Below are 18,334 nucleotides of genomic sequence, written 5' to 3' on the forward strand. Positions count from 1 at the left end.
ACCAAAGTGAGGTCAGAAGAGTTGCTGTTTCTGGAATAAAGTGTCCATGTTTCTTAACCTCTTAAGGACATATGACGTACCCGTACTACCCCGACCCGCTTTGAAGCGCCGCGGTCCCGGGTGCCGCGTGTAGCCCGGGACCGCCGCTATTAGCGGGCACGGTCTGATCGCCGTGCCTGCTAATTAGCTAATCAGAGGCAGCTGTCAAAGTTGACAGCTGCCTCCGATTACCGGAGGCAACCGTTCCCTGGTGTCTAGTGGGGGAGATCGCTGTCTGATCTCCCTGTCTGATGCCGGCCGGGGACTCGTCCCCGGCTCGGCACTCATTTGTTTCCGGCTGCAGCAGCCGAAAGCAAACGAGTGCCTATCTCATTGATCTTTGCTGTATATCTATACAGCAAAGATCTCAATGAGAGATCAAAGTATATATACTAGAAGTCCCCTAGGGGGGCTTCTAGTATATGTGTAAAAAAAAAAAAAAAAAAAAAAAGTGTTGTTTATAGTAAAAAGCCCCCTCCCCTAATAAAAGTCTGAATCACCCCCCTTTTCCCAGGTTTTAAATAAAAGTAAACAAATAAATAAACATGTTTGGTATCGCCGCTTGCGTAATCGCCCGAACTATTAATTAATCACATTCCTGATCTCGCACGGTAAACGGCGTAAGCGCAAAAAAATCCCAAAGTGCAAAATTGGGCAATTTTGGTCGCATCAAATCCAGAAAAAATTTAATAAAAAGCGATCAAAAAGTCGTATATGCGCAATCAAGGTACCGATAGAAAGAACACATCATGGCGCAAAAAATGACACCTCACACAGCCCCATAGACCCAAGAATAAAAGCGTTATAAGCCTGGGAATGGAGCGATTTTAATTATTTTAATCGTAATGACTTCAGGAACATGAATAACAAGTCAGTTTTACCCCAGGGCGAATGGCGTAAAAACACAGTTCCCCCAAATAAATGAAATGCGTTTTTTTTTTTCAATTTCACCACACTTTGAATTTTTTTCTGGTTTCGTAGTGTACCAAATGCAAAAATTCAGCCTGTCATTGCAAAGTACAATTAGTGACGCAAAAAATAAGGGCTCATGTGGGTTTCTAGGTGGAAAAATGCAAGTGCTATGGCCTTTTAAACACTAGGAGGAAAAACCGAAAACGCAAAAACGAAAATGGGCCCCGTCCTTAAGGGGTTAAAGCCTGGACAACCCCTTTCAAGGAAAAAATAATTTCCTACGAACATCACCAATAGCCCCTCCAAGGCAGGGAGACACTAGACTGCCATATAAGCTATTTGACTTGTGTTGACTAAAACACTTTGCTTTACTCCGTTAGGCTATGTTTGCACTGAGAAAAACAGGCGGAAATTCCGGAGTGCGGATTTCAAACGGAGTAATCGGCACAGGTTTATCTCAGAATATCCGCCTGTTTTGCTCAGTGTGAATGGGTCCTACCCTGCCAAATATCCACTGATTCTTGACTGGTTGCTAAAATTTAATTTTTAAAAAGGCCTCTAAAAAATGAAAGCTGAAATCTGCTTGGTTGCTATGGTAACTGCTCCCCTGCACAAGGTATCATAACTCTCCCCTTAACTGTGTCACCTCTTTCTTTTACTTTGTTTAGTCACTGGTCATCAATGTTGATGGGAAAAAGTTACTTGTTTCTATAAAGAATCTCAAACAGAAAAGTAAGAAAAAACAACCAGACAATCTTGAAAAGGATTGGAATAGTGTTCCAGAGCACCACACCATATACAGGTGTGGCACATACAAACGCTGGCTTGATAGAATTGATAGAACAGTACAATGAAATTTGTGGTGATGCATACAGTCAGTGGCGGATTAAATGTACCCCGGGCCCCGGGCTGTCGACCCAACCTGCCCCCCCCCCCCAGTCAATTCGCCCACATTATAATCTGCTACTGCGTTCCCCCCCCACCCCCCACTGTCCCCAATAAACACTGCCTGCCTCCCCTTCCTGCTGGCCCCAATAAACATAATGTTTGGTCCCTTGCTGCTACCCCCAGTAAGCATTGCCCACCCCACCTCCACTGCCCCCAATAAACATATCGCCACCTCACCTGGTCCCCTGATGTTGCCCCCCCCAAGGTCACAGCAGCACAGAGGATGTCAGTAGAGGAGGGTGCTGATCTTATAGGAGAGGACCGAGCAGCACAGAGGATGTCAGGAGAGGAGGGTGTTGATCTATAGGGGAGGTCCCAGCAGCACAGAGGATGTCAGGAGAGGAGGGTGCTGATCTATAGGGGAGGTCCCAGCAGCACAGAGGATGTCAGGAGAGGAGGGTGCTAATCCTATAGGAGATAGTCCCCCTTTATAGATGGTCTCCCTCTTTCCCCCTCTATAGATGGTCCCCCCTCTTTCCCCCCTCTTATAGATGGTCCCCCTCTTTCCCCCCTTATAGATGGTCCCCCTCTTTCCCCCCTTATAGATGGTCCCCCTCTTTCCCCCCTTATAGATGGTCCCCCTCTTTCCCCCCTTATAGATGGTCCCCCTCTTCCCCCCTTATAGATGGTCCCCCTCTTTCCCCCCTTATAGATGGTCCCCCTCTTTCCCCCCTTATAGATGGTCCCCCTCTTTCCCCCCTTATAGATGGTCCCCCTCTTCCCCCCTTATAGATGGTCCCCCTCTTTCCCCCTCTATAGATGGTCCCCCTCTTCCCCCCTCTATAGATGGTCCCCCTCTTCCCCCCTCTATAGATGGTCCCCCTCTTTCCCCCCTTATAGATGGTCCCCCTCTTTCCCTCTTTATAGCTGGTCCCCCTCTTTCCCCCCTTATAGATGGTCCCCCTCTTTCCCCCTCTATAGATGGTCCCCCTCTTTCCCCCTTTATAGATGGTCCCCCTCTTTCCCCCTCTATAGATGGTCCCCCTCTTTCCCCCTTTATAGATGGTCCCCCTCTTTCCCTCTTTATAGCTGGTCCCCCTCTTTCCCCCTCTATAGATGGTCCCCCTCTTCCCTCTCCCCCCTTATAGCTGGTCCCCCTCTTTCCCCCCTTATAGCTGGTCCTCCTTTCCCCCCTTATAGCTGGTCCCCCTCTTCCCTCTCCCCCCCTTATAGCTGGTCCCCCTCTTCCCTCTCCCCCCTTATAACTGGTCCTCCTTTCCCCCCTTATAGATGGTCCCCCTCTTCCCCCCTTATAGCTGGTCCCCCTCTTCCCTCTCCCCCCTTATAGCTGGTCCTCCTTTCCCCCCTTATAGATGGTCCCCCTCTTCCCCCCTTATAGCTGGTCCCCCTCTTCCCTCTCCCCCCTTATAGCTGGTCCTCCTTTCCCCCCTTATAGATGGTCCCCCTCTCCCCCCTCCCTTATAGATAGTCCCCCTCTCCCCCCTCCCTTATAGATGGTCCCCCTCTCCCCCCTCCCTTATAGATGGTCCCCCTCTCCCTTTATAGATAGTCCCCCTCTCCCCCCTCCCTTATAGATGGTCCCCCTCTCCCCCCTCCCTTATAGCTGGTCCCCCTCTCCCCCCTCCCTTTATAGCTGCCCCCCCTTTCCCCCCCTTTATAGATGCCCCCCAGTGAGTAAATAACACAAAAATAACAAAATATAACTCACCTACCCTGCGTTCCCCCGTCGATCCTCTCTCCGGCTGCCTCCGTCTGATGCGCGGCTGCCGGGGGTGTCCGGTCCTCTCCCCGGCAGCGCGCGCATCACACAGCTCCTAGTGCCGCCTGGGCCCTGACTTCCGGTACGTGCGCTCCCAGTACCGGAAGACAGGGCCCCAGGCGGCACTAGGAGCTGTGTGATGCGCGCGCTGCCGGGGAGAGGACCGGACACCCCCGGCAGCCGCGCATCAGACGGAGGCAGCCGGAGACTCTTGTGACTGCAAGCGAAACAATGCTTGCGGTCACAAGAGTGCAGTGGCGAGGGGGCCTCCCGGGCGGCATTATAATGTGGGCGGCAAGGCATGGGCCCCCCCGGAGCCTCGGGCCCCGGGCGGCCGCCCAAACCGCCTACATTATAATCCGCCATTGCATACAGTACTGTATGAATTGCCGCTAACTCACTCCATTTGCCGCCTGGGTGCTCTCCCACCTGGTAGGGTACTTTTATACATTTCCTCTGAGTACCTACAGGGACAGGGGATCTGGCAGTAGAGTGTATATACATTCTGTTGGGCACTATGCTGACAGTCTAGTGCAAGGGTCCCCAAACTACGGCCCGTGGACCACATGAAGCTTTTTATCGGGCCCCCGACGCACTTTCGGAAGGGGCACCTCTTTCATTGGTGGTCAGTAAGGGGAGCAAATTGATATCGCTCTGGCGCCGACAGCAGGTATCCTCCCACAGGCCTAGTGCAAGTGATAGTTACGCTGCTCATGCACGTTCCGCTGCGTGACGTCACATGTCTCGGCTTGCAGCCAGCTTTACGGGCGTGAGCTCAGCGTGCCTCATTGTCATCCTGACAGAGCTGCCTCCTCCAAACAGATAGAACCCAGTGTGGTGAGTATTTCTGCAGGGAGGCCCAGAGTGCTGGTTGAGGGGGTGAAGGTGAAGTGAGGGGGGGCTGATAGAGCGGGGAAAGGGGGAGTGAGGGGTAGTTGAAAGTGGGAAGGGGGGTGAGGGGATGAAGGGGGAGTGAGGGGAGGCTGGTTGAGGGGGGAGTGAGGGGTTGAGTGGGGGCTGGGTGAGGGGTGGAAAGAAAGGGGGGGGGGGGGTTTCTGGCATTTTGCATTGGGATTTCATTATAGTTTTTTTTCTTCTATAGTCTGGCCCTCCGACGGTCTTAGGGACACTGAACTGGCCCCCTGTGTGAAAAGTTTGGGGACCCCTGGTCTAGTGTGCCATGGAAATGGAGTAACCAACACCACATGCCAACACTGATGGGGGCACTTTTGTACATAGCAACCACTACTCTTTCAGAAATCACAGCTACCATTAGAAATTCTCTGCTAAGACAAAGTCTCCGCCAAGCTCAAAGACTTCTGGACCGTAATTGGACCAACAGGATAACCAGTTTCTTCTGAGGTTATGTTAGAATAGTAATTATAGGGGTTAACCAGCCTTTCTCAGTATAGACTAGGAAAATGTCATACTGTACAAGTGAACAGGGCAACTGCAGACCCTTGGATCAGTTCTACTAAAAGTAGTGATTAAAAGGATGAGTGCTAGTAAACACTGAAAAGGTTGCGGCACTCACACAAGCACTCTGGCTACTTGACAAAGTTGATCAGTGGGGTAATGGGTGTTCAACGCCTACCAATGTAATACTGATGGTCTTTCCTAGCCCCTTTATTAAGAATGCCTGTTCACCTTGTTCTCATCTGTCCCGTATCCTTAATAATCCATGGCTAACAATATGTTAGGCATTCACAATACTGTGGGAATAATAGGAGGACACCGAGACACAAGGGGAAGGCGGCAGAGGGCGCTAGATTCACACTGTAAAATCTCCTTTATCTTGTAAGAGTAGACAACCACACATCAGTAACATTAACTGAGTGCCGAAGGAAGAGTTCCAGCCCTTTTTCCCATGTTCAAATTGCTGGGATCTGTTCCTGATTTTGGTGAAAAAAAAAAAAATGGGACAGAATACTGTAAACCTGGCTGACACAACTATACAAAAGACGTGATTCTTTTCTACATTTTCTCACTATTTTGTAGGAAGCACAATAGAATATGTGTGGAAACAGATGTTCATGTTTATATTTTGCCAGATTTCCTATAATGTGTTAGTAAGCATGCGGTTATTAAACGGAGGTGTCTGGAAATTATAATCTCCACTTATCTAGTTCAGCCGTAAAAATATTCAAATACAGAGCTCTCAGTTATGTTGCTGTCTGAATGTATGCATGTATGCAGCCGTGCACCTCCATACATGTGGTGTACATAGACTTTTATGTAAGACCGGGTTTGCATATATCATGCCGGTCCACCATCCTTCTTTTGAGAATGGCGCCGATGGCAAAAATACATCAGATGTCATCAGGCATCCTATCCTTTTTATTCATAAACTATCAGTAGTTGGAGACAATGCAAGATGCATTCTTCCGTCTTTTGTTTCTGGCAAAGCAGCGTCTAGACTGAAGCGTCGGTCAAATGAATGGGATCAGTTTAAATTTGGAAACTAAGACTAACCGATATAGTTTATGGATTTAATGCATGAACACATAGGGGGCGACTTATCGTTATGCGCCCAAGCAGATTTGCCCCCTTTCCATGGCGTATGCCTGCCGTATGCCCCGTTTGCCTGGGGGGGCGGGCGACAAAGTAGGGAAGAGGCATGTCCTCCTTCCGCATCTGATTTATGAAGGTTTACACCTGGAAACAGGCGTAAACCAGGCAAAGATCTACACCTGCTTTAGAGCGGGGCAGTGGTTGTACTAAAAGGTGTGAGCCTTTTAGTAGATCCGTCCGAGGAAAAGGGGGCAGGGCTTTATTTAAGATTGGTCTACTCATACGTCAGTCTTGATAAATGTCCCCCATAAGGTTCAAAAGGGCATATATTGTATAAGGCCGTATTACTTGGAACAATTCCTTGCTTACTGTGCTATTACACGCAGAGACAGCAAGTGGGAAGCAGTGGAAGGAGCTGTCCAGATGATCTTTAGATTGTCTGGGCTGCCCTTTGAAGTTAGTGGCGGTGTGTTGCTGCCGCTCCTATTACACAGACCAGTGAACAGCTGACCATCTCTTACATGATCGGTATCTTTCAACATGTTGAAAGATCCTGATCAGCCAACACTGTGCATGTCAGCTGATTACATCAGATGAATATCGTCTAGAACAGATGGTAATCGGCCAAGTACTTTATCGAGAGGGTGCTCCGTCCTGGTTATTTACTACTGGATGGCTGGAACCAATTGAAGGAGAGAGTCTGGCGAAATTTTTTGGTAAATTTGTATTTAACATTTTGAAAAAAAAAAAAAAAAAACTACAACAATAGCGATGATCTGCTGATGCTCCGTGTAACAGGAGTGGTGGCAGCAGACCGCCACTCTCTTCTCTGGGCAAGCCAGACGATCTAAAGATTTTTGGGCAGCCCCTACCACAGCCCCTCCCATAGAGCCAACAGCGAGCGGGGAATGAGGAGCAGGCGAGCACTGATGTGACAGGTCGGCACTTGTAGAGTATGGTTGTGTGCTGCCTCCTGTCCATCATGACAGTTATCGGCACTGGTAAAAATACTTCAGTCTCTTAAATGTTTAATTTTGCTTGAACTTCTACTTGCTGTACTATTAATAGTGCGAGGTATTGCAGCATGGTCCCATTTAAGCGAACAGGGCAACACTGAGTAGTAGTAGAAGCTGAGATTGCGGTATGCACATGAATACCGCAGCCCTTTCTGGCCTAATCTAAGGATAGAACATCAACTTATAAAGGCCCTATAACACGTAAAGATTATCGCTTAAAAATTCGCTATAATGATCAGTCGCAATTTTGTAGGAAACGATTTTGAGGTTATTACATTCACCAATTACTGTTATGAACAATCATTTTCATGTCGTTATATGCTCGCTAATCCTTCCTCAGGACAACCCACACAACATGTTATATCAGCAAACGACTTAGTACCGAACAGATATGCGAACAATCGGCGAACTACCAACATGTTGAAAGTGATTTTTCATTCGTGGTTTGATCATTGGGTGTTATTACACAGACATATAATAGCTAATTTTCGATGGTTATAGCGAATTTTAAAACAATAATCGCTCTGTGTAAATGGGCTTTAAGGCTGGATAAATCATTTAGGCTCCAGGGATATCAGAAAGTTATCACTACAGCCTTTCGACATTGTCCTGTATCTAAGTACCCCTTTCCCCCCACAAACTCTCTTTAGTCCACAGTAGCCTACATTACACAGAGCACTGCCTTATAGTAAGCTACAGCTTTTATAATACCGACTGTAGCTCAGGATCAGTACACAATAGGCCATGCAATGTATTACAATGTTATTTAACTGTTTAGTTTATTCTATAAGCTGAAGGTGAATAAAGTTATGTTTCTAGCTTTTAAGGCACGTTTGGAAACCCAATAAATAGCTATTTCTAGTTTCCTTTAGAGAACAGAAGTGTTATTTACACATTTGTAGCTTGTAACATCTATCTAGACACTTAAGAAACAGCAATGTAGCAACCAGTATCATTAAACAGCAGGTGCAGTATCTGCTTTACTGATCGCTGTGGTTTCAGCTGCCGTTTGTGGTTTTATATAGTGTAACTACAACAATTTGAATATCCTGAAAAATTATTTATATAGAAAAGTCAAGTAATACACCAGCATGCTAGATACAATCCATGGCACGCTGTATTTATATGCTATGCTATGTATGGAGTGTTGTGGCATAATTAGAAAGATCAGTATAAGATAGATACTACTGGTGAAACTATTGGGCACCCCCATGGGACCCAGTGATTGCACACGGCATAACTAAGGACACTATAATTACAACTCCTGGGGGGCAGTAAGGTATTTGGGAATACTGTAGAAAAACTACTAATATATGGTACTATTATGGGAAAGATCAATTGGCTGGGGACATGGTGACACTACAATGGATACCCAGCTGTGTGGTCTCCCGTGGTGATACAATCATTCAATATGTACATTTTCCTGCATTTTCTCTAAAAGAGGGAGATAGTGTGATAAAGGGTTATCCAAAGCTATCCAAATATTATCCTAAAGTCTTATTTCAAGTGAATAAAGAGGCAGTCAAGCATGTGCGCTGCTGCTCTATCCACTCTGGAGACCAGGGAGCCCCATTCTTGTGATCCTTGGGTGTGACAGCAATCAGACACAAACTTGTTTTTTTCTTGATATAACTTAAATGGGTATCCCTCCCAAGAGCAAAAAAATTAAAGAGAATGTACCATCAGGTACACTCTCTTTAAAATTACATATGAATCAGACGGCGCCGGCACGGGCAAGCCGGTGCTGAGGTCCTTTTTTTGAACCACTGCACGGTTCCCACGTACGGCGCCGCTCTATTCATGGTTACCGCGGGTGAGACACTGGAGGTGACCCGGCCCGCTCCCAGTGGGAGGAAACCCTTGCCCCTCCATGACGCGGCTCCATGAGCCGATTTATATCCAAGGTGGCGCTGGATGGGAAACTTCGTTTCCCATTATGCAGTGCTTCTCCCTGATTGGTCTACTTACACAATCCCCCCCCCGGAAGCAGCGTTAATATAAACTATGACAAACAAAACCTAAAACAAGGACAAAATTACACTTGTTGCGGTAATGGGAGTAAATGGATATGTCTACTGGTGGCAGAAAGTGCCAGAGATTTGTTACTTCTGTTAAAAAATCTCAAGTCTTCTAGTACTTATCAGCTGCTGTATGTCCTGCAGATAGTGGTGTATTATTTCTGGTCTGGAGAGTAGAAGAGGTGTTCTATGGGGATTTGCTACTGCTCTGGACAGTTCCTGACATGGACAGAGGTGGCAGCAGAGAGCAGTGCATCAGGATGGAGAGAATACACCACTTCCTGCAGGACATACAGTAGCTGACAAGTACTGGAAAACTTGAGATTTTTTAATAGAAGTAAATAACAAATCTCTGGCACTTTCTGGCACCAGTTGATCTGAGAGAAACATTTTTTTGGTAAACAATCCCTTTAAAGATCAATATTACACTGCAAGACTAACATACACTGCAAAAATGCATTGTGACAGAAGTCTTAGAGTGGTATTACACGGGCTGATGGTGGCCCGATAATACCTGTAAACGAGCGCTGATCTGCTAGATCGGCACTCGTTTACTGGGCCTATTTCATGGCTCGATAATCGTTTAACAAGGGCTGCAGGGACATCGTTACCGATGTCCTTGCAGCCCTTGTTTAAACTGTATACATTACCTGTCCAGGTGGCAGGGCTCCTCTTCCTCTGTGCTGTCTCAGCTGGCGGCCCCGGCCTGTGATTGGCTGAGCGGCCTGTCAGCTAAGACAGGCCGCTCTGAAGCTGCAGCGAGCGGGACCCAGGGAGAAGCTCAGAGGAAGAAGAGCCCTGCAACCTGGATAGGTATGTATTGCTCTTTGCATATCGTCAGCGTCGGCTGCGCACCACTATTACACGTAGCGGTGCGCAGTCGGCGTCTGACGATTACAGGTCAGAACCTATATCAACGATCAGCTGATGACAACGATCATCGGCTGATTGTTGTCTTTATTACACGGAATGATAATCGGCCGGATAGGGCCGATTCTCCCGATTATCGTTCCGTGTAATAGTACCCTTAGAGCTGTCCATTCATACACACACAGCCATTACACTAGGTTGCTGCAGAGAAATGTACGCTCAGATGTAGCGTCCTCTGCTGGTTACAGCTGGAGAGCAGGTATCACTTGTATTAGGGCGTGACTAACCATTGTTTCCATTCATCGTTAAATAAAAAATAAAAATAAAAAATCTTATGAATAATTACCCTCCATCTATAAACACAAAGATGACAATTCTGCATTGTCTCTTTTTTTTCACCCAGTTTCCAGTATGACTTAGGTCTCTTATACATTACAAGAGCTTATGTCATATTACCTGACATACACATTAGATCTAAAACTCTGTGGATATCAATGGAATTAGCTAATAGAAAAGAAAGATTGAGCACTTGGGATTTCAACATCCAGAGGCCTAGGCAGATGTCTATTGTTCTCCCTCTTCTCACATGTCTATAAGGATTGTCAGGAGAGATAGCTGTCAGTAGAAGCGTTTCAACAACAGCTATCTAATATGTATGTCTAGCATAACCCTAGAGTTCCTGTATCCTCATATGACCCCATTCTGCTCATCACTCATGCAAAACATAAAACTTTGCATACAACCAAATACATCTTAAGATACATTTGTATTATATATAGTTGTGGATTCTATATGCACAACTGTTCTGCTACTGTTACAGTGACTATAACCTCATGTGCTGGGGTCAATCCACATCTGTATTTTCTGTTTTCTAATAAACACAATTGATGTATAAGAGTTTGTGGCAAAATTATAACTAATCGACTATTTACAGGATAGGTAAAAGGTTTCTGATCATTGGGGGTCCAACTATTGGTGTCTACACTGTGAATGGAAGTCCCTTGTCCCACCAACTGAAGTCAAGGGGCCGCTAAGGATTGCCGAGTACACCGCTGTCCCTCCAGTTACTCAGAGCACATTTATCCTCCAATCTCATTAAGAAAATACTCTTCAGTATACGCTCCGGTATAGTTTTCATGACACATAAATATATGTAAATGAAAACAGTCCGAACAATAAACACGTAACAATAGATTTATCATAAGAAGCCTGGAAAAGAAAGCGCCACATATGAGATAAACCAAGATTTACACTGAGTGAAAAGATGCAGTACCTCTGAGACATGTAACTTTAACAGGATCCAGGGGACGTCTTTCAGGACCAGAGTCTCCTGTCTGCACTGACCTTTTCCTTTTCCCAAGGCCACATGAATATTTAAGCTCATCTGTTGTGAAAACAAATCTTATGAGGTATCGGAGGAGACGCCTTCCATCTTTCTTGGAGGAGTTGACTGCCTCATCCCATTGTTTACCGGTTATGTATACAGGGTAGTTGTTCAACAGTTGTTTGCTGCCCTGCGGAGGTAACAGACATAGAAACTGTTATATATACCAGTACATCTCTAAGGCTCTTATCACACTCTGTCTGTCGGGTGTATATGTCTGGAGAATTCCATGAAGATTAACGCTGATGTATACTGTACATGTGACAGATGCTTGGAGGCATCTGTTATATCTAGGTTCCGATGTTAACAAGCCTTGTGGTATACCTTTTTTTTCACTGTATACAGCTCTATTCCATACAAGTAAATGTAAGGTCCAAAGTATTCCACCAGGACAGAAGATAAAATTATACTCTCTGTATCCATACAGTCTCACTACCTCCATTATGTAATGGCTTCTATGGAGACATATACGGTGTATGCTGTGAGATGTCTCAACAAAAACTGTAAAATACTGTAAAAAGTAAGGCAAAAAAAGGAAGAAATTTGTGCGCCTCCATTTTGATCCGTTTTTCCATTGACTTCCATTATAAAAAAAAATCAGAATGCATCTTTTTTTTATCATACACAAAAAAGGTCAAGTACTTTTTTTGCACATAAAAAAAAAACAGATGCGTTTTGATTCTTTTTTTTTTATAATGCAAGTCAATGGAAAAACGGATCAAAACACAAATTCATCCACTTTTCCATCCGTTTTTTGGAAGAAAAAAAAAATAAATAAAAGTGTGAACCCAGCCGAATGAGAAACTTAAAGGGGTTATTCAGGATTAGAAAAAAAAACCTGCTTTGTTCAAAAAATAGCGTCAGTTTGTGTGTGGTATTACAGCTCAGTTTCATTGAAGTAAATAAAACAGTTGTAATACTACATACAACCTGAGGACAGATGTGGGGCTGTTTTAGGTAGAAAGCAACTATGTTTCTTTAAATTCTGGATAACCCCTTTCAGGGTATGTTCACACTACAGAATTGTTGCAGACTCCGCTTGAAATTCTACCTGTCCCATTGTTTCAATGTGACTTATCCAGTGCAATCCGCAATCCGCCATCCGCCTCAGGAATGTCAATTCTTTGGGCGGATGGCAGATTGCACTTAAAAAATTCCATTAAATCAATAGGACAGGCAGAATTTAAGCGGAGTCTGTAGAGTGAGCTCCACTTCTTCTGATATCTTGCTGATTCTGCAGTGTAAACATACCTTAAAACTGTTGGCCTTTAAAAAAGTTTCTGCGTAATGGTGGAGGGGGACGAGGAAAAAAAACAATCTACTAAATGTATAATAATGAATCTCATATACAAGCCAAAACTTATATATGCACAACCTACGGAAAGTCATTGGGCCCAAAGTAATTGAGAGTCACATTTGGTTATAATAAAAAAGTGATGATTAACAACAGTAACCATAAAACATGGAATATCCCAGAGGAAGCTGAGCAAGGGGCATTGGAGCCGGAGGTGGAGGGAACTGGTCACAGCTTGGTTACATCCTATTACTATTTCAGATATTATGCTATACAACTATTTATGTATGCACAGTGCATGATTTGAGGTAGCTTGTTACTTATTTTCTTGTAATTTACTTCTATTAAAAAATATCAGGTCTTCCAGTACTTATCAGCTGCTGTATGCCCTTCATTCCAGTCTGTCAGACTGGAAAGAATACATACATTTCCTGCATGGCATACTGCAGCTGATAAGTACTGGAAGAATGAAGTAATAGAAGTAAATTACAAATCTCTGGCACTTTCTGACACCAGTTGATTTGAAGGATTTTTTTTTGCTAAACTACCCCTTTAACCCCTCCCCGCATCAGAACATAACTAAATGTCCTGATGCGGGAGGAGCTGCATGGCGACCCTGCTCTGAACCGCTGCGATCCCGGGAGCTTTCTTTAGCCTGGGAGCGTGACTATTAGCGGGCATGGTCCGATCGCCACACCCGCTAATTATACATTTAAATGCAACTGTCAAAACTGACAGCTGCATTTAAATGTACTATGTGCCCCCTTTCCCTGGTGTCTAGGGGGATCTCCCCCTTGTGATGTGAGCACGGAGAGGAGATTCCTTCTCCTTGCCAGGCAGGGGCTTAGCGTCGCACTGATGCTGATCCCAGCTCGGCAATCGATGAATCTGGTCTGCTGCAGACCAGAGTAATACAGCAATGATCTAATCGATCATTGCTGTATTGAAGAGTCACTGTCGTGTTTCTTTTTTCTTTTGCAGAAATCAATAGTACAGGCGATTTTAAGAAACTTTGTAATTGGTTTATTGAACAAATATGCCACTATCTGCATTCAAAAATACTTTCCCCAGCCCGCCCCCCCTTCACCTTCTCTCTCTCATTCACTGCTCATTATCAGGAAATCTCGACTCTTTTACATCAGTCAAGCCCTGTGTTATTAATGAAGAGGGGAGGGGGGAGGAGGAAGGAGGGACATTATTCGACAGCAGAGAGCAGAGAACAAAGGATTACACAGTGGGAGCTATGTGAAATCTGGTATTCAGAGGTCAGAGAGGTCAGTGCTGACTTCAGAGGAGATAGCCCGGTGATGTAGCTTTAAATTAATTCTTTGTTGTCCTGTTTTGATGCCTCATCTCCCTCTACCCCTCCCCTCCCCATAGAGAACAATAAAGACAGGGGGGGAGAGCTTCAAACTGCTTTTTCATGATAAAAATGCATTTTTATCATTAAAAAAAAACAATTACAAAGTTTCTTTCGCCTGTACTATTGATTTCTGCAAAAGAAAAAAAAAATTAACCGTCAGTGACACTTGGGGAGATCACTGCAGTAATAATAAAAGTCCCCTAGGGGGACAAAAGGTACGGTATAAAGTAAAAAAAAAAAAAGTGTTTTCATTAATAAAAAAAAAACTCTCCCCTAATAAAAGTTAGAATCACCCCCTGTTCCCATTTTATAAATAAAAATAAGTAAATAAATAAAAAAAATGTTTGTTATTGCCGCATGCGTAATCACCTGAACTATTAAATTATCACATTCCTGATCTTGCATGGTAAACAGCGTAAGCGCAAAATCCCACCAAAATGAAAAATTGCAGATTCCTTGTCACATCAGATCCAGAAAAATTTAAATAAAAAGTGATCAAAAAGTCGCATATATGCAAGCAAGGTGCCAATAGAAAGTACAGATCATGGTGCAAAAAATGACACCTGACACAGCCCCATAGACCAAAGGATAAAAGTGTTATAAGGATGGGAATAGAGCGATTTTAAACACATTTTTTTTTTAAGGTTTTAATTTTTTAAAAGCAGTCATAAAATAAAAGTGATATAAATTACATATTGTTGTAATCGTACCGACTTGAGGAACATAAATAACATGTCAGAATGGCGTAAACACGAAACCCCCCAAAATGAAAACAAATTCTTTTTTTTTTTCACTACATGAATAATGTTTTTCTGGGTTCACAGCATACATTATGGAAGAATTAAGCCTGCCATTGCAAAGTACAATTAGTGGCGCAAAAAATAAGGGCTCATGCTATGGCACTTTTTAAACACGAGAAGGAAAAAACAAAAACGCAAAAACAAAAATTAGTCTGGTCCTGAAGGAGTTAATTAGTGCATTGTGTTGTTCATCTGTGCAAGGAATCTATGAACATTTTTTTACCCAGTGTCTTCAATCTGTACAGTTTTTTATTCATCTCTTGTTTTCATGTATTTACGGGTACTGTTGTTAATCATTAAGTAAAATGAAGGGTGAGTCTCAATGATTTTGGGCTACGACAATGTGTAAGTTGTTTGTTAATCTACTAAATACCTTCTTCTCTACTGTATTTACACAGGAACATCCAATGACAGATGACATGACTAGGGATAATGTAAATCCTCCAATAAATCTCACCTCATTAACCAACAAGAAGTGCGGCACTTACTTAAAAACATTAAAATCCACAAATCACAGGGCCCAGATGGTATCCATTCCAGAGTTTTTCAGGAATTAGGTACTGTGTTAGACTGAACCTTATTCCTAATATTTAAACATTCTACAATGACAGAGATTGTTCCATAAGACTGGCACATAGCTAATGTGATGCCAGTATTCAAGAAAAGGTCAAGAAGTGACCCTAGAAACTATGGGCCTGTAAGTCTAACATCTATTGTGGGTAAAGTATATCAGGGTTTTCTAAGAGGTGCTATACTGGAGTATCCCAATGATACTAACCTTATCACATAGCACCAGCATGGAGGGATGAGGCCATGAATGTTGTGTATCTGGACTTTTCAAAGGCTTTAAAAAGGTTTCAAGAGGAACCTGAAATATTTTTGGTTTTTGGTATTGTGCATTTGATGGAATAAAACCACTTCACGTTTTTTTCCCTGAACTGGAGTGCTGCAATCTTTTTAATATGATATTAAATTAAACACCTGGATTGCTGGCACCAACTGGAAAAGACTGCATCCAGCTGTGCACACTGCACACAGACATGATTAATGCAAAAGATACTTTGTATTTGAATGAATGGAATCCGGGACGGCGTGTAAACACATAGTATACACTCCAGCCAGGATTCCAACAAGCTGCACGGAAAACTGACAAGTCAGTTTTGTGCGGCCGCTATTCATTGAATTGCGGCCACACAGAAATGTCAGTACACACAATGGAGAGTGTGCAATGGTGAATTGGGATGAAGATCATCTGGCCGGTACTGCAGTACTCGCCAAGATGATCTTCACTGACTCCGGCCATTCTGTGACAGGGCCGGCTTACAGAACGACCGGTGTTATACGATGTGTGAACCCGGCCTTAACCCAGTCGTCAGTATCAGAATTTTTTTTTAATAAAACTATCACCCCATGATATAAAACATAGGGCCCTATTCCACCGGACGATTTATCGTTCGCATAATCGTTAACGATTAACTATCTCAAACGACCGCTATAGCGAAAGACCTGAAAATGTTCACTCATTTCCATGGAACAATAATCGTTACTTATGATCGTATTTGCGATAGTTTTTTCTTCGCTATTTCTTTGCTATTGCGTTCGTATCTACTGCGAACGACCGAACAATGTCTTATTCAATGCAAACGATTTGCGAACGTTTTGCAAACGAACAACGATATAAATAGGTCCTGGTCTTATAAAGCGATCAACGATTTCTTGTTTGGTCGTTAATCGTTAACTGCATTTCAACCGAACGATTATCATTTAGATTCGAACGATTTAACAATAATCGTCTGGTGGAATAGGGCCCTTAAAATATACTGTTATCACTAACTGTACTGCTTCAGCATGATTAATCTGGAGATACTGAAAATGTAAGGGCTACACTACATGTTATGTTGCCTACAGCTCCCCAGCTCCTCCCTCTCTCCCGAGACAACACATCCTTTTCTGATATCACGGGAGACTTGAATGGATCTTTAGCCTTGTCCCCTGAGCTATATTACTATCTCTGCCCAGCCCCTACAGCCTACATTACCATCTCCCTGTCATACATATATATCTTTATTGGGACACTTAGGGAGAATGAGTTGTGTTTACAGCATGCGGCCTTGTGCTGAATGATGCCACAGAACTAGTAGACAGGGAATACATGCAGCAGGTGCTGCAACCTCATTGTGTGATCAGTGAAGTGAGATGTTCTGCAACAGCTTTGGGTGGGAAACTAGCAGAAGTGCTGTGGGAGGGGAGTGGGCAGGCTGTGATAAAGCTGATGGAAGCAATGCATTCTGGAAATTGTAGTACTGAGCAACTGCTAAACAAGGAAGTACAGCCAGTAAATACAGAACTACAGACCCCCAAATAAGTAGATTTTGGTGGTTTCAGAACTAGGACAGACAGGTAAACAATGCTACATGCTTCTGCAGCATGTTTTTTTTCTACCTGATATCAGAGAACTCTTTAAAGGGGTTATCCAGCGCTACAAAAACATGGCCACGTACGCTCCACTCTCATCTCCAGTTCAGGTGTGGTTTGCAATTTAGGTCCATTTACTTCAATAGAACTGAGTTTAAAAACCCCACCCAATCTGGAGACAAGAGTGGTGCAAAAAGTGGTCTTGTTTTGTAGTCCCTTTAAGGCTTCCAAAAATAAAAAAATGTTGCAGCAGTTTGAAGTGGTAGTGATTATTCTCATATACTTCATGTGAAGTTTCAGTCCAACTTAAGTGTCATTGTCATTATAAGTTTCAAAATCTAAATCAACAGAACATATGATATAAAGCAAGTTTGCAATTTACATTCATTATTTATTTTTTAGTTATCATAGAGAACACTTCCTGTTTTCTAAAAAAAAAAAAAACAGGAAACAGTCAGAAAACAGGAAGTCCCGTGGCTGGAATCCCTGTGTCAGAAAATCTGCCTTCCAGAGACTGGACCTGAATTTCTGGTAAGTACAGCTTTGTTTTACAGCATGATAACAACAAAATAAATAATGAATGTATACTGCAAACTTGCTTAATATCACATCTACTGTTGATTTAGCTTTGAAAGTTATAACGACAGTGATACTTTAAGGGATTTTTTTCAAATAGGAAGAAATAATGTTTTTTTTTCACTTTATTACTGCAGATAGATATAGATTGAAAACAACTGCATACAGCATTCAAACAAAACCACTTCATGCCAGCCAACCCGTCTGTTTTGTTTGCAGATACGTGTGAATAAAGCATATTTTTTGCACCCTTCTAAAGTGCTGGAACTTTCTCAACAGACACATAGATTGTATATGGATGTCAATTTATTAAATATGCCTAATTAAATCCTCTACAAGGTGTCATTGTTTGGTTTGCTTTCTACGCCACGCACACTGGTATAGATCGGTGCCCCATTCATCCCTTCTCACGCCTGATTACATGCAGCATTCCTGCACAACACAATGTTGGCACCAGCCCTGATTGCA

General features: G+C 43.6%; 1 protein-coding gene across 1 annotated transcript in view; it reads right to left on the reverse strand.

The window, feature by feature from the left end:
* BEND4 (BEN domain containing 4) overlaps positions 1-18,334 on the reverse strand; it is a 118,544-nt gene that overhangs the window by 13,569 nt on the left and 86,641 nt on the right. The window contains exon 4 of the mRNA XM_069976506.1: positions 11,308-11,548. Within this exon, the coding sequence (XP_069832607.1) occupies positions 11,308-11,548 (241 nt within the window). The remainder of the gene's footprint in view (positions 1-11,307; positions 11,549-18,334) is intronic.

Source organism: Dendropsophus ebraccatus, chromosome 7 (assembly GCF_027789765.1).
Source record: "Dendropsophus ebraccatus isolate aDenEbr1 chromosome 7, aDenEbr1.pat, whole genome shotgun sequence".
NCBI classification, from domain to species: Eukaryota; Metazoa; Chordata; class Amphibia; order Anura; family Hylidae; genus Dendropsophus; species Dendropsophus ebraccatus.